General features: G+C 31.9%; 1 protein-coding gene across 1 annotated transcript in view; it reads right to left on the bottom strand.

Annotated features, from left to right (window-relative positions):
• Positions 1 to 3,743: 3,743 nt before the first annotated feature.
• The window catches only part of LOC132749696 (atrial natriuretic peptide receptor 1-like), a 37,271-nt gene continuing 15,973 nt past the window's right edge, over positions 3,744 to 25,041 (bottom strand). The window contains exons 4-23 of the mRNA XM_060739553.1: positions 19,868 to 20,080; positions 18,766 to 18,872; positions 18,368 to 18,475; positions 18,059 to 18,169; positions 16,541 to 16,679; positions 15,991 to 16,133; positions 15,284 to 15,401; positions 14,833 to 14,917; positions 12,397 to 12,493; positions 10,899 to 11,085; positions 10,451 to 10,527; positions 10,066 to 10,242; positions 9,218 to 9,389; positions 8,686 to 8,838; positions 7,891 to 8,071; positions 7,080 to 7,220; positions 6,398 to 6,590; positions 5,649 to 5,811; positions 5,083 to 5,193; positions 3,744 to 4,572 (exon numbers count right to left, since the gene is read on the bottom strand). Coding sequence (XP_060595536.1) covers positions 4,106 to 4,572; positions 5,083 to 5,193; positions 5,649 to 5,811; positions 6,398 to 6,590; positions 7,080 to 7,220; positions 7,891 to 8,071; positions 8,686 to 8,838; positions 9,218 to 9,389; positions 10,066 to 10,242; positions 10,451 to 10,527; positions 10,899 to 11,085; positions 12,397 to 12,493; positions 14,833 to 14,917; positions 15,284 to 15,401; positions 15,991 to 16,133; positions 16,541 to 16,679; positions 18,059 to 18,169; positions 18,368 to 18,475; positions 18,766 to 18,872; positions 19,868 to 20,080 — 3,143 coding nt within the window. The 3' untranslated portion in view covers positions 3,744 to 4,105. The remainder of the gene's footprint in view (positions 4,573 to 5,082; positions 5,194 to 5,648; positions 5,812 to 6,397; positions 6,591 to 7,079; positions 7,221 to 7,890; positions 8,072 to 8,685; positions 8,839 to 9,217; positions 9,390 to 10,065; positions 10,243 to 10,450; positions 10,528 to 10,898; positions 11,086 to 12,396; positions 12,494 to 14,832; positions 14,918 to 15,283; positions 15,402 to 15,990; positions 16,134 to 16,540; positions 16,680 to 18,058; positions 18,170 to 18,367; positions 18,476 to 18,765; positions 18,873 to 19,867; positions 20,081 to 25,041) is intronic.

Below are 25,041 nucleotides of genomic sequence, written 5' to 3'. Positions count from 1 at the left end.
GTATGATTTCAAGAACAGGAAGCGAGAAACATGCCTACTGGGATCCTTCATATTTACCGGACAATCAGTTTACCGGACAAAATCTATTCCTGTAAAATAAGGCTTTATTTTTTGCTTCGATTAAAAAATCATCTGGTCTTAATCGCACACACACTTTCCATTTCGAAGTAAATAACAACAAAACCACTCTCAGGGAAACATTGTTGATACAGTTCTTTATTTACTAACATACCCTTTTCTTTACTAGTTTATTCATGACATGGTCATGCGGTGGAATAATCTGTTCTGCCGCTTCTGCGTATACCGAATATTGAGGGCCTTAATGGGTTATTTTAGATAGGTTTTACTTTTAATTTTTCTCAACTTTATCTCAGGAGACAATCGTAACATATTTTAATGATAAAAAGTAATATTTCGTTCAAACAGTATCTTGTTGTTGTCTTTTACAAAGAAATGCAAATTAAAAAACATATAAGGAAATGACTTACGCCCATGGGATGAAATGTAAATAAAATAGTTTTTACGGTTTTTGCAACATGCTACATGATGACCAAAAGGAAACTGTATGACAAAGAACAGAATTCCATTTGAATATAAAAATGTTTCATACGTTTAAGGATCGTGAAGAATCAATATGTTAATTGAGTTAAAAGTGTTAATTTCAATTACACCCCTTTATTGGCCTCTTCGTAACAAGCATGGCTGCCGTGTCTATTTTAGTGACATACTGGGTTTTTCTAGTACGTTAACCTTGCCATTCAATAGTCATAGTTTCCTTGCTGATTATTTAAAGATTAATTTCAATTCACGACTTCAAAAAATTTTGAAACACAATGTCCGGTAAATTGAGTTGTCTACACGATTTTTTCTATCTTATAATGCACTACTCAAAAGACACATTTCTACGGTCAAATGTTTAATTTCATGTTTGTTTAAGGAACGTTTCCTTGTATTAAGAACCCAAAATTATTTTGGTAAAATTCCATTCTTTTTTATTGTTCTAAATAAAAGTTACAGCGAAAAAAACATCATATTTTGTCCGGTAATATGTACGTAGGATCCCAGTAATTAAATGAAAAATTCAACGAAATATGACAGGCAATAAAATCGTTCGACCATTGTAGGTGTGGCTGAATGTTAAAATAACGAAAACAAAAAGACTGAAATCCTTGACCTTTATCTTGAAATATATTATCATAAGACATTATCTTTCAATGATCTTTGGTATAAACATAATACATAATAATTTGCAAACAAAACAAATACGCCAAATACGAGTATATGAGTTGCATTGAAATACCAGTAATAAATAACAAAATCATGAACATGTGTTGCTAGTGGTTAAAACATTGAATGCTGTAATTCGCCACCCATTAACCCCATTAATCATATTTCTTTTCAATTGTAGGAATATCAACACCGCTTATATGAATACATTGTTTTATTTTCATAAAACAACAGTAAAAAACGAAACAAACACACACATCAAGCGATCATATTTGTTTACTTGAAACCTTTATTTCACTGCCAGTTGATTTACACAAAATGTTACATATCAAAGTACTGAATGTTTACATTTAACACTCTCTATGCGTCTTGCAAAACAGGAGCAAATTAAATAACATTTTCCCGTCGTTCATAAAAGCTATGCGATCCTTAGGCAGTGAAATATAAAATCCTCGGTTTGAAATATTCTTACACTGACATCACAATCCTTTGATTAATCTGTTAGGCATCATAGTATTTTATACCATTTCATCAATTGCCATTTACACCAATTTGTTAGAAAATGAATTCATTGAAATGCAGTGTTAACTATAATAATTTTGATATTTACAAACCAGTGATTACAGCGGCTACGTTGGAAATACATTTACTAAAACGCCAAGGAATGCGAGAAAAAAAGCTGGAACTCATTTTGTATTCAAATACATACATTTTTTATTTCAATGCAAAAAAGGACAAAAAACAACAACAAACAAAAAACACCACTTACCTCTGAAGTGATTTTTTGAAACAATCACTGCAGACACATATATTAGTCAATATGAAGAAAATCTGTACATTTAATTTTGAACACTGATTATTACATATTCAATGCAAATTTTTCTCATGGATTTCTTAAACAGGTAATACTGCAAGCATGTGAAATGTTTTTAATCATTTCCAAATTAAAAAAGAGAAATCGCCACAGCTAGTTCAAATAAGATATTTATGTTTTCATTTTTTTTATGAATGTACAAAAGATTTATATGTCTACAATTTGTACATATACATCAATCATAATTATGACTATATGTATGATATATTCAACAACGACAACAACAACAACAATAACAACAACAACAACAACATAAACAACAACAAAAAACACATTTTATAGTTTGAGACAATGAGTGTATTATTATGATATGTGTATAATATTATAATTAAATATAAATGCAAAAAAGCTTAGCTATATCATTTTTGCAAAGAAAATAAGATAAAATAAAAAAAACTAGCCACCAAACGGCAACAGTAGATTTGAAGGCTAAGCTTGTACATCTCTTTTACTGAGAAATTATTTGTTCTTTGTTCTTATGCAAAGTGCATTTATCCTTATTTATTTTATGCTTTTCAGTGGATTACTGATTTATCCGTGAAAATTATATTTGATAATTTCACAGTGAAAATTATCAAAATATAATTTCACTTTTTTCAATGACGAAACTACTTTTTTAAGATTTTCCCCATGTGGTACCTCAATTTTATTTTTACGGACAATTCTGACAATGTCAGGCTGTTAAAAGAAATAGCAAAGCTGAAATAGATAAATAACTTAAATGTCAAAAGTAACACAGAGAGAAAACTTACTTCTATTCCTTAAATTCCAATCACCAAATTTCGTCTCTAAATCTTTTTTTGTTTCGTTTTTACAGTCTGAAAAATACATTCCTTCCCCATGCAAAACTGCTCTTGATGACATTTGGGCATATTAAAGTATCCTACGAGCAATAACTGCCGTATGCTTTATGAAAAATTGAAAAGCATTGACAGCCATCACTCGTAAAATAAGTAAATTAACCCAGCGTTCCTTCAGCAAGCTTCCAAGTTTTCCATTTTCCTAGCTCCTTTTCTGAATGTTTTCACTACTGTCAACCCTTATTTTTTGTCTGTTACAATCCTCAAATAAGTTTTCTTTCTTTTAAAAAGGTGTATGACTAACAAATCCAAATTATATCCTTCTGAATCTTACACAATTATTTTCCTCCCATGAAATACACAACTTTAAAAAATGGCTGCCGTTTACATTTAAGAAAGCCAGGTCTAATATAAATTCGCAGTAAGTAACAGAAATATGGATGGATGGTTGGAATTTTCTCCTGCAAGAATTGTTTGTTTTTATTATTAAAACAAGCGATCATTCATATGTTTTTAATAAAATGAATAAATATCACCGTCATTTAACCTTGATTGGCGGACTTATTTTTCAGCTCAAGACTTCTTGTTTTAAATGAGAAATTCCGTCTAAATGGGGCTCTCAATGGGGGAAACAGATTTTAATATTAACGTAAAAATTATGGAAATTTCGTTTTAACTTGTTTTTAAGCATAAAATAAAAAGAAAATTTGTCTGTTTGTTGTGTAAGATGTAATTTTATTTCATCTCGTGAACTTTAAAAACAGTATTCTCACTCGTGGCTACGCTCACTCGATGAAATAAAATTTCATCTTACACACAAACAAACAAATATCCTCTATTTAAACATTTGTCAGTAAAATAATATATTATTATCAAATGTTTATATTTAAATTTTTATCCCTTATACATCTAATTAGTTACCCACGTTAACATAATCTATTCAATGAGACAAAAGCTCACTTCATTCATTGATTTTAATCTTATTTGATTCACTTAAATAAACTAATTGTCTAAGTTACAGCTCTTTCAGTTTTAATTGCACATTATAACATAATTAATACAACGCCTTTAATAATATTGACCAGATACATTTGTATAACATAAATAATTCAAACGAAACAGCACCAGTGAAACTGAGCTCAATAAAACATCTATTACAGATCTTGTTCCAGAAGATATTTTTGAATTTTCAACTAGCTTGGTGTCACAAGCGCGTGTTCTCATGTATACAAGTTTGTTTTGACTTTGAGTTTTTGTCTACTCCAGCACACTGAGCTTTTTCTGTCACAACTGTTTTATTCTTTTCTGTCAATGAATCATTTGAATAATTGTGTATCGAAACACTTCGTGTAATGTTAGAAATGTTTGATATTTGCGAAGTTTTTGATGTTGGTGCGCAATTTGATACAAATGAATAACACGTAGAAGGGGATGACACTAGCGATGCCATAGAGTTCAATGAAGTAAGAGATACACGATTTCCTCCTTGCCCACTCTCAACGTTTTCATCGCAATTTGGAAGGTCTTTTTTAAATCCTTCTTTTCCACACAAGAAGTATGTCCTCATGTTTCCTTTTCCTTTAACAGGAATTTCACCTCTACAAACAAGATAGTAGCCAGGGTATTGTTCCAATGCATTTCTTGATGTTAAACTCAAGTGTATACGTAAAGCTGAAAGAAAACAAACAAGATGTGAAAGGCTGCCTGGATTGAAAAGTTGTTAAAAAGTATGAAATGATGATCATTCTTTCCTAAGAGAATGAAATACAGTATGCACAATAAATAACATAAAAGTAAAAACTGATTGATCCAACAGCCATAACCATGTAAGAATATGAAATTGTTTTGAAATCGTTTTTACAAGACAAAAAGGAATATAATTAATCTTTAAAGTGTATAAGTAATATATAAACTCTTGTTGTTTGTTTACGATCGTTCAAAACATAATTTATTTTTCACTAATCTATCATTTTTGACTGGTAAGGAAACTTTCATACATTCGGTTTCTTAATTCCCGGATCATACCGTACTATCGTTTGTTGTATTTCCCAGCAGACATTTAAATATATGCTCTTTCCTGTAGACGTATTTTATTTAATCAACACAATGCAAAGATTTACATTTATTTCATATGACTTACGAGTAGAACATATTATAATATGCTAACACCAATAAACTTACGAAGACCGGTAGATTCCATTCTTGAAGCGGTGTTTACTGTGTCTCCAAATAAACAATATCTTGGCATTGCCAGCCCTACAACACCGGCTACAACTGGACCAGTATGTATACCTTGGATGGAAAATAATTAAAAGCAGATTTGAATAAAATTTGTATTTAAAATTACGTGACATTTTATATTAATCTTTTATATGGTAACAAAACAATCATATTAACATATAATAAATGTCTTTGTGTAAGGTTTAAAGTAATATATCATAACTCCGCGTAATTAACATCTTTTATCATGTGAATATTAATTTTTTCACATTTCCAAGGTCAACATCATATATAAGATAAACATCAGTTGTATCAACTGTGAAATTGACAAAAAAACCACTTACAAAAACAACAACAACCAAAAAATCCAAGGCACGCAAATAACAGCAGTTACATGCAAAGCTGTTTTTGTAGGTACGTTATGTATATATTTGTAAGTGTTCTTAAAATAATGTTGAGCTATTTACAAAGTGTATATCAATAAAACCCGCCAAAAACTTTCAAAAGGAAAAGACAATGTTAAGTACCTATTCGTATTTTGACTTTCTTGTCCGGTTGGTGGGGTATACAGAATGTAGATACGGAGGCTAATATGTCTAAAGCACAGTCGGCTATTTCCTTAATATGACGCTTCCCATTCCTCTTTGGTAATCCACTCGCTATCATGTAAGCATCACCGATAGTTTCCACCTACATGTCCAAAATAATAAGTGTTTAAAATGTAAGCATTGAAATGTAGGAATTGTTTACTGGAAGTAACATTTTGGATACATGTATACTCAGTATCTTTAACACGATATTGTTGAATGCACCTTATTCCTGTATTAACATCGGCTTTTACAGATGCAAATGCACAAAAAAGGTACAATAGCGCTATTTTTGCATAAGAAATATACGTCCAAAATTTTGTTTTCGCGTTTCGTTTTTTTTTGTATTCTTTTGTAAAGAAACCACTGCTTGTATGACGTTTTCTACGACCTAGTGTAGTTATGTTTTGATAAAAAACTACCGGGGCCGTCTTTTTACATTACTCCCTGAGTCACGCATATTAAAAAAAAAAACAAGGTGTAAACAACGGCGCAGTCACGAAAATCTATCCGTTTATTTTCGTAGTTTATGCATATTTTGTTGTCCGCGCAGTTTTTATGCAAGAATTATGAAAATAATGAGATGGCTGCTTTCTTTAGAACATGATAGTACACAAATCATAATGAAAAATAATGTAGAAAAATATTCTAACTTATTACTTTATTCATGATATTAAAATTGTACTCACCTTATAAACATCATATCGTGTTATTATGGCATCAAATAGTGTATATAAACTATTCAAAAGATTGACAACTTCTATAGGCGTACTGCTGGCACATATTGAAGTGAACCCGACAATGTCGGAGAAATATAATGTGACCTCATCAAATTGTTCCGCTTTTATTGGTCGGCCCATTTTAAGCTCCTCTGCAACCGTTCTGCAAAACACAGACAAAATGATCATTATGCCACCATTCTTGTTACACACGGGACATTAAAGGGACTCCACTGAAGGTTTTTGACATAGCAAGAATGGAAATTATTTTTCGAAATAAAAGTCTAGACCGTTAAAGTATGTGCAAAATTTTAGATCATTCACCCACTCCGTTTTCCAGCAATGCCACGCTTTTCACTAAAATCGGGCAAAAATAACATAAAATACGATTGTCATTTTTTAAAAATATATTTCAATTATCTTTCATATTTGTCTGTTTTAAATTCACGGTCAGATCTATGTAAAAAAACTTAAATTTTAGTTTTCAGGCTTTTGGACTTCAGTGGAGTTCCTTTGAAGAAAATAAATTCATGTACCACTTTTCATATACATGTAATTCTTTTAACTCCAAACCTAAATCAGAAGTACTTTGAAATTTGGAATATTGAATATACAAAATTTCAGCATCATCAATCGACACTCTGATACGTACTGTGGAAGCATTCTATATAGAAGATTTTCTGTTTTTGCTTTCTCTGCGTCCAGCTCGCTTGTTCTCTCAGCTACAAGTTCCTCAAGATGATTGGCATACTTTTCTAACATAGCAATCATGTTGTCTATCATAGACAAATTTCTAAAAAAATGAAAATTGAGAATTAATACATTTTGTTAAATCCGTACTGCAACGGTTTATTCGTAATAATTCTGTGTCACATCTTCGTCAAAGCTGCGATGCCACGATCGCGACCAAGTTGATATTCTAATATAAGCCTTAAGTTTCTCAAATTAAAAAGTAAATCATATTTAAAAAATGTTACGCTCAAATGTTACATTACATTAACCAATTTACACATAAGAGACCCCTTTGTTATTTCCGTAACTTGTAAAAATGTATATCTTTCTAACCCTAAACCTGCTGACTTTTGAATTTGGATTTGACCTGCTTTTAATTTGAAACAGGATGCCGATATCAAAATACAATGCAACTTTAATTGATTAAATGGAGTTGATCAGGGAATTCATTGTTTGAGATCATATGGATGATTTTGATGAATATTTAACGTAGAAAAAGAAAGTGTTCATATTTATCAGACACTTGCACGTTGAATATATTTTCAAATATTTTCTGTTACACAAAAACTGATTACATATATTTCAATTTCGCATGATAATGCATGTCATCTTTAAATTAAGAAGCGCTAATTTGCAATTGTCATTTCATGTAAAACACACGCATGTGCGCACATCACCATCACCACCACCATCAACAACAACAACAATACCAACACAAAAAGCCTACTTACTGTGGATGAATTTTGTTCAGAAGTTTACCAACACGTGCTGCAGCGGGTCTTGAGGACGGGTCCTCGCTCCAGCAGTCCATTATTAGAGTGGCCAGCTCTGAATGTAGACGTAACTGCAGGGACAACATGGGTCGAAAAACTTTCTCTCCTTCATTTGGGCATTTTATTTTATCAATGATTTCTGAAAATTGGAACATTCGAGTTTAGTTTTAACTAGCTCTTTACCGGTTGGGACCTGAAGTCAGAACCATCTGTGCAGTCTGTGCAGGCTCTATACAGCTTGTAACGCATTTTTGTGTTTTTATATAAAGAATACCACAATGCCATTTCAGCTTTTATCAGCTAAATTTGGAACAAACCATTCGACTTAAACGTCGAACAGATTATTCCAAATTCAAAACTGGGCACATCCATTACACTAAATAAGACTCAAATCATCATTATTTTACATTTAAAGACTTAAATTCACTAATTCCACATTCTTCCAGGAATTTGACTTCTCAAACGCACAAGAAGGTCCAACTTATACATGTACACAGATATCACAAAATTGTACTCGTACGTAATAGATCAAAACACTGCTTCATTTGAAAAACAAAAACCTTTAATTAGTGACAAATCAAAGTAGAGTTTAAGGCAATTGTGTGCGTTAATTATAGTAAACATACCGCTACAGTATTATGTTTGTCAAACTACTAGTAGTTTATGCTTTTATTTATCTGTTGTAAAACATTCTTTTTTCATGTCTTTAAGAGAAGTTTTTAAATGTATTTGTAGTTAAGTCAAAATACTTACCATGAGCAACTAGAAATGGATACTCCGTGTATGGGGAGGACCGAGTGAATATTTCCTTTAAAATGATTCCTAAGGCATAAATATCAGCTTTCTGTTTATCAACACGTCTGTCCTTTCCTTCTCGTAAACACTCGGGTGCCATCCACAACATTTCTGTATCAAATTATGAATTCTAGCAACATAATTGTTTTAGTTATGCAATCATCAAATATTGTAAAATACATTGTATCATGTTTGTTTGTTATTGTTTTCAACTTTCCGACCGAAAAACACATGGTACAACACATTTCCAAATAAAGTCTATGATACCTCTAACAACGGAGATTGATAAATGTTGAAAGAGAAAGTTATTTATTGTTTCCAGAATGATTCCTAAAAATGATGATTGGTTTTGCCAAAATTGAAAGATTGGCATGTCAATTCATTATATCTAGCATGTGTAAATTTACAAGAGGCGACAATAGGTAAGTACCTATTTACAAAACTGTCGGAAATGATACCTTTATTTTAATAATCAAACTGATTTCCTTACTCTCATATTGAATGTCTTCGTTTGCTTGTTGAGATGCTATTCTCCCCATCTCCCTTATTGTCGGTACACCGTAATCTGTTAGTTTACACGTCCATCTACTATCAACAACGCAATTCGTGCTCTTTAAATTGCCATGAAAATGTATCTGACCCTTGTGGATATACTCGAGACCCTGTCAATAAAGCATTTGTTTTATGTGTCAATAGATTCCTGGTGGAAAACGTCATGTTGTTAGTTTGAAATCTACATCTTTGTCACAGGCCAAAATATTATTTCAGTCGACAGTGAAGACTTTATAAATTCAGGTACTGTAGGCTTTTTTTTTGTCTCAACACAAAATAATTACAATAATGGTTGCATTAAAACATGTACATTAAGGTAAGCAGAGTTCGGTTTTTATTTTGTCGCAGCAAATAAAAAATAACACCATTCCATTTACATGTATTCACAAAATTAATGTTTTACCTCTTTTTCCGAATCTTAGAAAGCGTTCAAACTGGTGTTAATACAGAATTCATTTTAGTTCGATTGTGTAGGGCACTATGAGCCTAAAGACATTCTCGAATCCGTTCCTGAAACCAACAAGTACTTGGCAATGAGTGTAAAGTTTGTTGCTCAAGGACACAATGGCTTGCCATTGACGGGGTTTGAACCTTCGCGGCTAGAAATCCTAAAAATTCTAGTCCGGAGCGTTAACATATCGTGGCCATTCCGTCACATTTTGAAATGCTTTTGGACAATTGGTTGTTCCGGAATGGGTATATCAACATCAACAGCAGTTAAGAAATTGATTGAAAATATGACCTTAATGTGCTAAAGCTCACAACAATCACTGTTTTAAAACTAACCTTAGAGACATCATGACTTAATGCAAACATAAACATTTGATCTAATTTGATGTTCTGGTTCCAGATGACGTCTTGTAAACTTCCCTTTGCGCAGTACTCCCAAATCAACAATACACGATTTGGTTCTACGCACGCGCCGACAAATGCGCATATATTCTGGTGCTTAATTTCCATTAGCTGAAAAAGAAAGAAAAAATACTAGTATATAAAAAATGATGAAAGATTTGGAATATTTGAGTGGTCCAGAACTACTAGATTATCCGACTTTTATAATTAAGAATTCATCTTAAAACACACAGTTTTATAAAATGTTTTGAATTTGAATGGTAAAAGGAAGCAACGCTTTGTTTCGTTATATTTGAAAGGTAAAGTAAAGAATTCAAACCTGATTTAATTCTTGCAGAACTCCTTTCGTAAGGTTAGAGTAACATCTATTAATCTTCTTCACAGACGTTAAATTACCTGCAATAAATCAAATAAAATAACCTAAAGAAAATGTGAATATTAAGTTATGTAAAAATATGTAAATGTAAACAGATGAAAAGTCATACAGGTGTCTTTGGCCGACTGAAATAATGCACGGAGGGTCTTTGGAAGTCTTCTTCCAAACGCCATATGACCTTTGTAGTGTTGGTGCGGCGTAACCCCACCCCGAAAAAAGACAAACATACATGATTATTTACTACAAACTTTACTGTGTAATATAATTGCTTTATTCACATTACATAATATGTCTTTATCTATCATTTTTATGAATTATCGCAATGAGCTGTATACATATTACTTATAAAATCAAATCATTTAACAACATAATTTCATAAGATCAAACATACCTCTAACAATGGCCACAGATCCAAACATGGCGCTCGCATCAAATGATTTTAAATGGACACCTGGTGATCCTTTTTTACCATTTTGTGATCTTATTTGCCTAATAGCCTTGCTTTCTTTCTCACTTATATTACACCTCCTTCGTTTAAGCGTTTTCGAAGACGGTTTTCGAAGAGTTTTGAAACTGCTCTGAATTATGTAAAAGGAAATGGTCAGTATAGTGACCAAGATTTTTTTATTCATCACATATATTGCAAACGTTTGTCTTGAAAATGAGGAAGGCAAGCATGCAAGTATTGTGCCTCTTCGCTTCTGTCCTTTATATTTTCAAGTGCTTTAAAAAGGATAATGCTGCGGTCGTTAAATCACCTTGTCAATAGGACTTTCACGATATCCCTATTTTCTTTCCTGATCTTCATTCAATTTCGACAACATGTTTTCTTCTTCTCTGTTCTTAACTATATTAACCAGCCTACTGAAAACGAACGTGACCAGCGTTTGCCACCAGTACAAGACCAAGATAGCCTGCACTTCCTTTCCGGTCTGACAGTACTGTTGGTAGCCCTTTTATTTTATGGAAATATCTTAAAATTTGAATGCACCGTTTTAAATCCAGTCCAAACGTTCATGACATAAAATGTTGTCATACATGAAACAACGTCCGACAATCACTTACTCAAACTGCATTATCTTTTCAATTAACTTTACAGCAAATAAATTTTCCTATACGTTTAGGCGAGCACCTTTAATACAAGGGTGGATTCAAAATTAAAGATTTTATTAAGACACAAACATAATGTCTATTGCCATAAACAATAACGGCGTGTATAAATACTTATAAACACAAATGCATAACACATCTAAATACGAGAAAAGTAATATTACATATATAATATCACAGTCATGAAATAAATATTAAGAATATAATAATTAATGTTTGGATTTAGTTGGAATTAGTTACCAGTCTCTAGTTAAAGTTGCATAGTAAATAAATTTAGACAATTTCTTTATGACATTATGTTGCGAGCTATTCAATGACATTATAAACTTTAGTACGTTTGGCCAAGAGCAGTAGTATTTTGGTTAATGTTCTTTTCGTAGATCATTGTAATACGGACAAGCAAGTAAAATGATATTCAGTTTCCACTACATTCATATTGCATTTTTAACAAACTCGTTGATTTCTTTCAATATTTCTAAATCTCCCTTTGTTAATCATTTAACTTATGAGCTGAAGATCTAAAACGTGAAAGGGCTAATCTGAATTTACTATTTATTTTACAACAATCCAAACGTTCTTTTACTCAAACTATACGTATCGAGTTTAATAGAATTATCAATTTCAGAAAACCATTGTTGATAATATTGTTCATATATACGTTGGATAACAGATTTAAGTAAAATAGTATACAGGTTACCGTATGAACAAGAAAAACCTAAGATGTTAGAAATAAATCAATTTTTTATAATGTCAATATAATAAAAATAAGTAATATCTACCCGGAGACTGCCGCATATCCATGCTGTTACAAAGTCTATCTCGTCAAATCGAACTTGCCACAGCATACTTTGAAGGTTCATCTGTCGGCGGTAACGCCTGGAAATATGAAATTAATCTTTGATCTAGTTTGCAAAATGTGAGCATATTTTTATCGAACGGAAAGAACAAAAAGTCTTTGTTCTTGACGTTTAATCTACTTGAATCGAGCGTTATTAGTCTTTTTTTTTTGCTGCAAATATAGAGCCAAGATAACCTGCACATCAAGTCTGACCAGGGTCTGTAATTTTTGGTAAATCATTTATAAAATTATTTTTTGGAAGAACATTACAAGAATAAAATACTACTACCAGCATTAAGATCAACAGGGGAGACAACCGTTCACAAAAATATTGTATAATTTTCCAGCTGGATACTGACCAGATATTTTAATATATGCAAGAAATATTTATCTTATTCTACATACTTTCAATATCATTACTGACATTTGGCTAAACATCTACACACTCTTTGTTCCATCTTTTTAAAAATGGCACAGACACATAGAGCTCTTCACACACTTAAATCTTTCTTCAATTCTAAACGGGTTTAAATTCGAACGACACTGTTAAATTTAAATGGCAACTGTCTAGATTTTTTTTCGTTGGTTGTGTTTTAGAAACATTGACTTTTACTCTTATAAGGTAATATGGCGACTAGCACATCTTCAGGCTAGTAAAGGAAAACTGCGTGTTTTTTGTCACCTAAATATTGTAACCGAAAGTGTACAAGCTGTGCTAGTGGCTTGCCTGTACCATTTATAAAGCAAAGAAACCTAGACATCATTGCAGTCTGACCAGACTCTGGACTATTAGTGGCGTGGCTTCTCAGAATTTCAGCAGGGTAAATTTTATATTTAATACTCAATTTTAACACGAAAAAATAATATAATGTAGGTGTGAACAATTATCATGTAATGCGTTTTAATGTACATTTTATAAAGATTTGAGGCGAAGTGTCCAGATCACACAATGATGAAGTAATAACAAATGAAGGCCAAGCAAATGTTTTGTGAAAATAATTGACGAACATGCGTCTTAAAAATTGATTGTCAAATACATAGTTTTCTTTACACCTGTCTCATATAAATTGATAAGTTGCATACTATGGACGGATAACATTTTACTAAATACATGCGTGTTATATTAACAAATCTTATATGTCGCTTTGACAGCATTCATTTCTTGACTTGAAATGTACTGGTATCGAAGCAATTATTTGTCTATCTTAGATAGCAAAGAATTTTTTTTGTGTAACATGTCTTGGAATTTTCAATTGAAACCCCCTCATTTGATTTCATTGTTTACATTGACGAATAATTTGGTTTCCATTGGGTATTCCCCTAACAATTTTAATTTGTAGTAATGAAATAAATTAAAACAGCTGTCTAGGATGTTTATGCGAATGTAAATTGTGATTGATTAATTAATATTAATCGCCGTCTTTAGAATTTCAAGTTATTCAATGTTATTAATTCATTAGCCGTCATGTATTATGAAAACGATCATATTTATTTCTTGACTTGAAATGTGCTGGTATATTATCTATATGTAAGTAGTCCTTTGTCTGCCTTAGATGGCAAAACAGATTTACTGAGTAACATGTATTGTTTGATAAATCTTTACTCACTCTGGTGCCTTATATTTACAAATTTTAAGTTAAAAAACGACCCTTATTTGATTTCGTTGTTTATATTGACAAATAATGTGGTTTTCAGGCGGCGGTTATTCCCGCTACATTTTTGACTTCTAATAATATAAATCAATATAGCTGTCCAGGATGTTTATAGGAGTATTAATTATAAAGTTTACATATGCCTAATGATATCACCATGATTTATAAAACTCATGGTCGTTTTTAAAGTTTTAAATATATTTCGTGATGTAATGAATTTCTGCAAGTTGTTTTAACTGACCTGCATCTTTATAACAATCTATTTACGCTTTCAAGCTGTTCGTAATGGAGAAGAAGTTATTCATGTTGCAAGTTTTAAATACATACGTTAAGGTTTATTAAAAAGAACCAACACCATTTTAATTAAGTCAAAAATTGAAATTTTGTTTCTATGATTTATATACTTTATTATGATTAAAAGCTGGAATGAATTTCATCTTCGTAAAAATGAATAACGTATGTAACCACTATCCAGGTTTGTAAGAAGATAGCGCAACTTTCTACCACAGCTGAGATTTCAGTGAATGTCATTAATCCTGCTCAAGACTTTTATGAAGTCCTATAATATTGATAGTTCAAACAAGTGTCGGCTAACGCATGACATGATACAACATGAAGCCTTGTTAGTCTTACTCGGCCAGAACAACACAATAGCCATAAAACATTAACAAGGTCAATGTGACATAAAAACTGACACAGGAAAGATGAAAAATGTAGTACAGTACCTTAACATCATGTGAACAACAATAGCTAAAACAAAAACGACCGAGGCAGACACTGATGCACCAATTATTGCACTGTTATAACTGTCTGAAAAGTTTAATTTGTATACATAATATTATTGTAGGATATTTGGTTAGACAAACTTCTTGATTGTTCAAAAATCTAAAACTTAACGTTTTTCTTCATAGTTTCCATCTATAGTTAAAGTTGTTTCAAGCGATACAAATTGTTTCAAACGCTAACAAATCACAAATAAACTTTAAATTTTGTATATTTCATGCGAATATTAATGACTTATTACTTTATCCCTTTTTTTTACATTATATCCTTTCGCCCACCCTTTATAAATGATTATATCTATACATGATAGACTCAAATAATAAATTTATTCAGCAAAAGTAGTCAATAAATTAAACCAACTATAACAACAAAGTACTGTTCAATTAAACCTACTGTTGTATATTTTTACTTCACACTTTTCGCCATCAAAGCCACAAACTGGTATATCAGGCGGGTGTGCACCTGTTGGTGTAAGCCAGCGTCCACGCTTCTGAAAGATCTCATAATTGTCCTGTAACACATAATCATAAAATTTAATAAATATCTGGAAAGAGGAGATTCCTTGGAGGCAATGAAAGGAACATAGTTAACGAAAATTGCAGACTCAGTTTAATTTAGTCTGTTCATGAGAGATAATAAAGAGAGTGCAATGTCTCCCACTCCCCATCGCCGTATACAAGCTTTAATACTTTATGTGATGGAACACCGAGTTACTAGAACAATTATTACAATATTGAAGTGAATTTTTGATAAATTACGCTAATATTTGTCGATGGTTCAACGGCAACTTAAACGACAAACTATGTTAGATTTCCAAATTTCATATTTATTACATATCTAAGGGACGAAGAAAGATTAAACACTTTGTACTCACAGGACACATTTGTTAAAAATCTTACTTAATAAAATCAATTAAGTTTTGCTCATATCATTCTGAAAGAAATACCTGAAAAAAAACCTTGCGATTACATGTCAATACAATATAGTTACTTAAATATTATCAAGATACGATTACACAGTCTAATATATTTTACTTACGAGTAACTTTAAAATAAATGTTAAATCAGTCTACTTTACAATTATAGCAGGTGTGTACGCACATAATCAAATTTCATCTTCCAGTCCGGCTTATAGATAAAATCGTGAAGTTTGTAGAATGTTCCATTGCCATTCATATCCAACACTCTATAGTTCATCATCCGTTCCATCTCGGGAAGATTAAAAACAATATTCCCGGTAACACCTGAACAATAAGTTATTTATGTTATCTCCGGTTTAATTGTTTAAAATAACACATAACTATATCGGTTTATTGTTCGAACTGACTACAATAATGAAAATATCATAAAATGACCTTAAGTATATGTTGCAATATTTTAATCTAAATGGGACAAACGTTCATAATGATGAATGCCATCAGTTTATCTTTCAGACAAAAGACATTTAGACCCTCTTTCAAGATTAAATGAAGAACTCTTTCGGTCCTTCATTAGAAGGAATGTTTACACGACATTTTAGGTACACTTGAAACAAAAAAAAAAAAAAACAAAAAAAAAAAAAAAAGAAAACCCACAAATTACTTGAAAAAGTAAGGACTGTTAGTTTACAGTAAGGTAAATACTTAGTAACTATGTTTGTTATGATATTGACCTTCTATATTTATGGACTCCGCAATAACTTTGTATATATGTGCTCCGTCTCTTGGGTTTCCACCATGTTCCAGAGTATAATTCACACTCGTTGCCCACGTCATCATTGCGTCATATAAATATGGCGCATAAGCATCCGACTACAATAATTGGAGAAACAAACATAAGCATGTAAAGTCTAAAAAGTACGTAAGTACGGAAGCCCGTTGAGGCCGTTTTGAGTCAGAAGGCAACAATTCGAACTTAGATGTTAGATATTAGATGTTAACTAGATCTATCTTGCAGTCAATATTGTGTTTCCCGCCTTTATGGAACTTTTAAGTTCTAAGAACTAAGACCTAAGTTCTTAAATCTAAGTTCGAATTGTTGTCTTCTATCTTCTCACTCAAAACGGTCTCAGTGGGCTTCCGTTCAGAAAACACATTTGTGAAAAGGGTATACTGCCGCGGATGAAATCCAAATCTGAACCGGCAGAATTCACGTCTTTTTAATAAAACGTTACGTAAAATATTGGTTATTATAAAAAGGTACATTGTTTCACACATGCTATTGTTTTGATAAAGAGCTCATAATTATAATGTTATTATGCTAATTTGCTTATCATATGAATAATGTTCCGCTTATAAGCACTCGTAATAAATCCTAATGTAATTGTCAAAGACTTATTGTTAATTGTTAAGACTTATTTCTCGCTTGAAAATTTTTAACAAATGTATAAGTTTTTCAGACAAAACTACCACAGTATAAATCTCATAATAGTTTACACATCTGCATCCTTTACGTTCAATAGGTGTAAAACAAATTATGAATATATTTGCATTTCATTAAAAACTGTACCAATGAATTGTTATTCTCATTCGAAAAGGTTTCTCATAGACCATATTACACAAATTTACAAAAAAAAAACACGTGTATAACATCTCGCGACATAAATCAAATTAGACAAACTTTGAAACTTTGAAACAAACTTTTTATTAAGACAGTGAGGTTGTCAATGTTTTTGTTTTAGCATGAAAACTTAAAACTGAGGTTTAATGTGCCCGTGTTTTACACCAAACAAATACACAGGCCGTATTAAAGAATCAGACTCGCCTTTGGAATGGGATAACTGCCTCGAAGAAACTAACGGTCTGCATCGGGCATCGCAGATATGGGCAACCAAAATGCGGTTTCGAATATCAAAAAGACGAGAGTAAATTACGATTATTATGCTGTTGCAGAAAATTGACAATTCAAAATCATACCTCTCTTAACAATGATTTACTAGCTTCCTAGCTGTCACCAGAAAAAAATCTTTCACAGATTTCAGTCAAAGCTGCGTTTCATAGGAAGTCCTAAGTGTATCTAAAGTCAATCTTCAATCCACAATATGTAGATGTTCATCTGCATTTTTATTCAAAACGAAAATTGTCTCAGTTTTGGTCTTAAGACTTTCTATGAAACGCAACACAGGCTTAATACAAAATTGATAATCACTTTACATGAATATATTTTAAACATATAACGTAGTTAGTCTTACGTCTGTTTCATTGAAAGGTATCTCCCAGTCTGTCAGGTCAATTATAGCAGCATTTTCAGCGAGGTTCTTGAAATCCACGTACTTAGGTTTCTTAACTGGCACTGTTATAACCTAAATATTGAATAGAATAGTATAGAATACCTTACAAGATCATACGGTGAGTTGACATTGAGTACATAATGAAAGGAAAATCAAATGCCTATTCAGAAGTTAATAGCAATGTCCGCATCATACTTTGTTTTGTATGTGACTTTTTTGTACCTTTATTGACCTTTTTCGATACATCATAATGTTATTTTCAAAACTTACGTGAATGGCGAATTCGAATATTTCCCGCGCTTTTTCGTCATGTTCGTCATTGCGTCTCCATCCCCAGTCCGAAAAGATTTTTCCGTCCAACACATCCCAGGTATATAACTGCAACAAACTTATATTAAGGTTATATTTTCATTCTTTTTGAAAGATGCAATTTCAGTTCGTGAACTTTGAAAATGTTCAAGTGGCGTAGCAAGAATAGTTTTGTCATAGGTCACGAGATGATATAACATTGCACCTCTCAGAAAAGCAAAAATAATATTTAAAAAATGATATCCTGTATCTCTATCAAGGAGAGCAGAAGCACTAGCAGAAAAATTTATACAAACAAAGAACTAAGGAACATTTGAAGTCGTATTAAAGTTTGAGAAAAAGCTCTTGTAGCGACTTACATCACCATGAATGCAGACAAACGCATATTCTCCATTAGCCATACCTAACTCATGGGCCAGCAATAAGTAGCGACGTAATGTATGCCAAGGTACAACAAAAATGATGACTGTAAATAAAAAACAACGATATAAAACATAAACAAATTTCTGTTAGAGAAAAGAAGAGACACAATAATGCTGGACTAATGTATAACAGGGAAAAAATGAACTTGAAAATGACATATTCGTTCAAAGACTAATCTCAAAAACAATACGATGTGCAAATTTCACACCATAATTATTTTGACTTTACAATTTTGGCAGCGCATGGTTAGGCACCCCCCTATTTCGGCAATAAAAAGCCGAGTTATAATGATTTATATGCCGTAAACAAAAACAACAAAATTACAAATGGCACATGAATTAAAAAAAATATCGGGTCTCAATTGTATGTAGGTGACAGTTTCTCTATAAAAAAGCAATGTGACTTGCAAGTACATATGGCTTGTGAATCAATGTGGACACATGTTTGTTTTGTATTTTAACAAACGTGATTTCTAAATAGAATCCTCTTATAACATCTATTTAGGGCAGGCGTTTTTAAACATTTTAATTAGTTTAATTGTACAAGATGGTATTAGCTTAAAGCCAGACACACTATCAAATCCCTGGAACTACAAGTACTAAGCAATGAGTGTAAAGTGTCTTGCTTAAGGAATCAACGGCTTGCCTCTGACGGAATTTGAATTCGCGCAATCAGTATGTCCAATGCGTTAAAAACTCGACAACGACGCCACCAAGATTTTCAATGAAAACACAAAAGATCTGAATATCTACTAATTTTGATCCAGACATTACCAAGACAGTTTATATTTATGTTGCATAATATATTTTTGTTTCAAACTCGTAAAGATGCTTTGGTAAACTGTTTTAAAGGAAAATGATATATGTCCTTTTACATCGAATAGGAAATTTGAAAATATCGTGTGAATATTTTAACCAAATAATCAAATGTATGCCATTTTCCACAAATAAATTGTAGCTGCAAAATGCAATATACCTGAAAATACTGTTACATTTATTTACGCAAAGCTAATGAAAGGTTAAAATGTCAAAATGATACCTCTTGCAAATTTCTTAATTTGTTCTAATATGGATACAACGTGTTCATCAGTGGTTTCACCAGAAATATAATGTGTGCTCTTTACGGTATAGTTCATGTGCACGGCTGCTCCTCTCAAGGCCACGGCCACCGCCTCGTATGGTGCTTGCTTGTCGTATATCAGGGCAAATTTCTGCCATTTGAAATACAAACCAACCTGTCGCATAGTTTGAGCTACAAGTAAAATTGTAATTAATTATGAAGTCACATACAAGAGGGCCATGTTGACCCTCGATCGTTTCAGATCCATTTCAGATCCATTTCTATAAAAAGATATTATTCTTCAATACAAAAGTTTGAACATATGTCTCGTTGGAGGATGTTATTTGAACGCATAGAGGGATGCTTTAATAACCCTGTAGAATGAAACATGCTCTGGGCCAATACAGACTGAGAGACCCTTGGCTCGAGGCTAATTTAAACCCTAATGATTAAAATTTAGAGAACCATAAAAAGTGCTTTTTTGTCTAATATATCAGCTCTAGCCATTGCAGTATTTGAGAGTATATTTTGATGTTATTTTCTATACAAGTTGTATGTAACAAGACTAATTCAAAGCATCAAATACGCCGTTCGTGTTATTTAAATAAAATTTGATATATGAAGACCATTTCATCATATCTTAATAGTATGATCAAATACAGTTTTACTACACACAATGTGTGATGAAATAGTGCAACTGTACACGTTTATATAAAAAGACTCCCATTTAAGATATTAAGTATATTGAATTTAGAAGCTGGATGTGTTATTTTATATGCCCGCGACCTTAACGATGGATAACGCAATTTATAGGTCAGTTATTTATGTTTACATTGTAAATTGTGCGATGTGTAAAATCATTTAAACGGATTTTTATTCTACAACTTTACAAGACGAAAAGAGAACACTCACACATGATACACTGAAACTTGCAATTGACTGTTTATAATATGTATGGATGTAACATATTGAATAACATGACATTAAAGGATTAAAGTATTTTAGGAAAGTTTATAAGATTTTGTACAAAACGTATATAAATTTCAATCTTTGCACAACAACGGACTTTACGTTAAGTATGTCTTGGACTGCCTTCAATATAATTAAATATTGACATAAGAAAAATATCTTTGGCGAATTTTTTAACAAAATTTGTTATTTCAAACATCAAGATAAAATGCGTTTGGTGTATACAACATATGTCATGCTACGTAGCATAAAACATATGTATTTTAAGTGGCAATATTAAAAATAATTTAAATTTAGAGCAATTTATTAATACAGAATTTTATAGACAGCTGTGTTAGGACAGGAAATGTGCAACTGTGTTAACACATTGGAAGTGAACATCGCGTGCAGTTTACAAAATAGTCCATAATTATGCTTTAGTGTGTTACTATTAATAGAAATGTTATTAAAAATACTTATAAGACTTTTACAATTTTTATTGATCTGTCTTTATTAACATAAAGTACATGTATGATACAAGAAAACATTATTTTCGTTCGTCATCGAGTGCTCTACTGATTTATAACTAACCCCGGGGACAAACACAAGTAGATATGTTCAACAAGAATACGTACAAGGAAAACGAAAATATGAATTTCAAGTAAAAACAAAAATAAATTAATGTCAAAGTAGTTAATGAACGCACTTTCTATGAAATGAAGTATAAAAATATAGTACTTTAATTTAAATACATGAATGCCAACTGTTTCTTTCCAAAAGTTAAACAAAAAAAAACCCTTAACGTCTTAAAATACATTCCTAAATACAGAAAATGGAGCTTTGCACATGGGGTTTAAAGGTCATATTAATGTAACGATACCACTTTGATCTTTAGGTTGGACCACGCAGATTTTTGTCGATTCTGACCTTACTGATTTGGACGAGATAAGGTGCAGAGTTAACGTTTTACATTTAATATGCTCACAAAGAAACAAACAAACATATTGTACTCTGTAGCTACATATAACTTATAATTGTAAGATATATAAAAATGTAATTATATATCGAAAATTATAACCACTCATCAAATTACTTATTTCAAATCTAAATGTAAATTTGATATGTTCTTAGTCAAACATTATCAACTTGTGAATTTATATATGTATCTTCTTTCCCCTTCTGTAAATCATTTACATTGCATTTTGTCCCCTGCATCACAGACATAAACATAAAAAATGCTATCTTTTTAGTAAAATAACTTTATTTCCTTTCATTCTCCATGTATTGTTATTACAGTCTGAAGATGTATTTGTAACATTGTATGACACTTTGCTACTTAATAATGTAAACTTTGATGATAACGTGGTGTTTAATTTTATTTGCATGTATGTATTTTGTAACCAAGTGCATTTTTGTACACGTCATATATGAATAAACTATCTAACTAATCTATAACATGTGTTACTTATATTAAAAAGGAGAATATTTTTGTAAATTGAAAGACCATTTCTTCTAATTAGCGTGCACCACATGCGGAAGTTTGTTGCATCACTATTGTCAATTAGATAGATATAATAAACACAAGTGTGGGTAATGAATCACATTAAAATTAATTTGGTGATCAAACATGTGTTGTAATGATTAAGTGTGTTATAGTGGAGTGTGTGTGTGTAATATATGCTTAATGAGGGTCCATCCTCCCGTAAGGGCACAAAATGCAGCTTTCGCTGTTGAGACCGGACCCCGGATATATCACCAGTCATGCCCATAAAAGTTAATTTTGAAGCACAAAGTGTTAATTTAATTACCTCCATGTAATTTCCACGGAGTATTAGCCAAAGATATGAATTTTGAGCCAAAAGTAGGTCACTGTACGGCTGTCAATGAGAACCTAGATGTACAGTAATCTGAGACTACCAGTATATGAAGGGTAGCCCATCCTCGTTGTCTTATACTACTTTGAACTTCCACTCCCCTCGGCATTTGTCAGGACATCGGCAGCTGGTCCGCAGTACAAGTTCTGATCTTTTGCGCCATCCCAGGTCTTCAAATCTTCTGCCGATGCCCTGTGCCTTCTCAGCGCCGAGCAATATTGGCGTTTCTTAAACGCAGCCCGATAAAACCCAGCCACAGAAGTCGACACACATTTAAAAAATCTACATTTATAAAAAAAATATGGTCACTAAATAATTTTATGGTTATAGTAACAGTGAATGCAAGCAAACCTAAAACATCAACCTAGAGCCAGACTAGCATGCACATACCTTCTGTCTGACCAGACAATTGACTGTTGGATACCCAGTTTCATCATTTGTCATTGAAATAACTATCAAAGCACGTTCAATGAAAAATTATAATAAGGATGATTTCCAGCAATCTTTACTTGCAGTTGACTGGTCTCCTGTATTATTATGTGACTGTGTATCTGAAGCTTGGAATATTTTTAAGTCTATTTTTCTAAATGTTGTTGATAACATTGCTCCTGTTAGGGAAATGCGTATTAAACAACGTACTGAAACATGGATTAGTCCAGAAATTTTACAATGTTTAAATGATAGAGATTAAGCTTTTCATTTGTATAGAAAGAATAAAACTGATGAAAATTTTGAGGATTTTAAAACATATAGAAATAGAGCTAATGAACTTATTTTTATGGCGAAAAAGAACCACTTTAATAATTCATGTGACAATCATAAAAATGATTCAAAGACCTTATGGAAATCCCTTAAGGAGCTTGGTCTACCATCTAAAAAGGATAATTCATCTTCTAAGATTAATATTGGATTAAAAATAGGTGATGAAATTTGTTTTGATAAACAAAAGGTTGCTGAAGAATTTAACAATTTTTACTGTAATGTTGCATCAAATCTTACTGCAAATCTACCTCCAGCATTAAACATTTTTGGTAAACAGTTTGTATCTTCTTTTTATTTTTCAAAAAGAATTATATATAATAATTTTTCTTTTTCTTTGATGTCTGAAAAGAGTGTAATAAAGTATTTGAATAAACTAGGTTAGAAGAAATCCACTGGTCTGGATGGTATTCCTTCACGTTTTGTAAGAGATAGCGCATCTATTATTGCCTTTCCTTTAACACACATTATAAATTTGTCATTGATACAAGGCACAGTACCAGATGATTTGAAGGCAGCAACAGTTGTTCCTCTTTTCAAAAAGAATGATAAAACTGAAGTTGGCAACTACAGGCCTGTTTCCATATTAAGCATTGTTTCTAAAATTTTTGAAAGGGTTGTTTATGATTAGATTTCTTCCTATCTTAAAGAAATGGACATATTATATAAATTTCAATCAGGATTTAGAGGTGGTTTTTCCACGGACACTTGTCTTACACATCTATCTGATTTCATTAGGCTACATATGGATAAAGGTAATCTTGTAGGCATGATTTTAATGGATCTTCAAAAAGCATTTGATACAGTGGACCACTCAATCCTTTTAATGAAATTAGAAGCCATTGGTCTTAGTACTGATGTTTTACAATGGTTTAGGTCATATCTGTCTGATAGGCAACAACTTGTTGATGTATCTGGTACTTTTTCCTCACATGAAAGGGTTACTTGTGGTGTTCCCCAAGGGTCTATCTTGGGACCATTATTATTTTTAATTTATGTAAATGATATGCAGGCTGTTGTTAAAAATAAACTTCTTCTTTATGCAGATGATTCTGCTATTCTTGTTGCAGGTAAAAATAGGTCATCTATTGAAAAAGAACTGACAGATGAACTACATTCTGTCAGTCAATGGTTAATTGACAATAAACTTTCCCTTCACTTAGGCAAAACAGAGACAATATTATTTGGTTCTAAACATAGGTTAAAAACAGGTTCATCTCTTCATGTCAGTTGTAAAGGGACTGATATACAGTCAACTTCTAATGTCAAATATCTAGGTGCAACACTTGATCAGTCTCTCTCCGGTGAAGCAATGGCAAGTTCTATTATTAAAAAGGCCAATGCAAGGTTAAAGTTTCTGTATAGAAAACGTGATTATCTCACATTTCACACTAAAAAACTTCTGGTTATGGCCCTCATCCAATGTCATTTTGATTATGCATGTTGTTTCTGGTTTCCCGGGGTTACTAAATACTGGAAGGATAAACTCCAAGTCACACAAAATAAATTAATAAGATTTGTTCTAAATCTTGGTTATAGGTCACATATTGATAATGAACACTTTAAAATTTT

Source organism: Ruditapes philippinarum, unplaced genomic scaffold (assembly GCF_026571515.1).
Source record: "Ruditapes philippinarum isolate M1 unplaced genomic scaffold, ASM2657151v2 ctg178_1_1_1_1, whole genome shotgun sequence".
NCBI classification, from domain to species: Eukaryota; Metazoa; Mollusca; class Bivalvia; order Venerida; family Veneridae; genus Ruditapes; species Ruditapes philippinarum.
The sequence above is the reverse complement of the archived record's forward strand: the minus strand, read 5'-3'. Positions and strand labels throughout refer to the sequence as shown.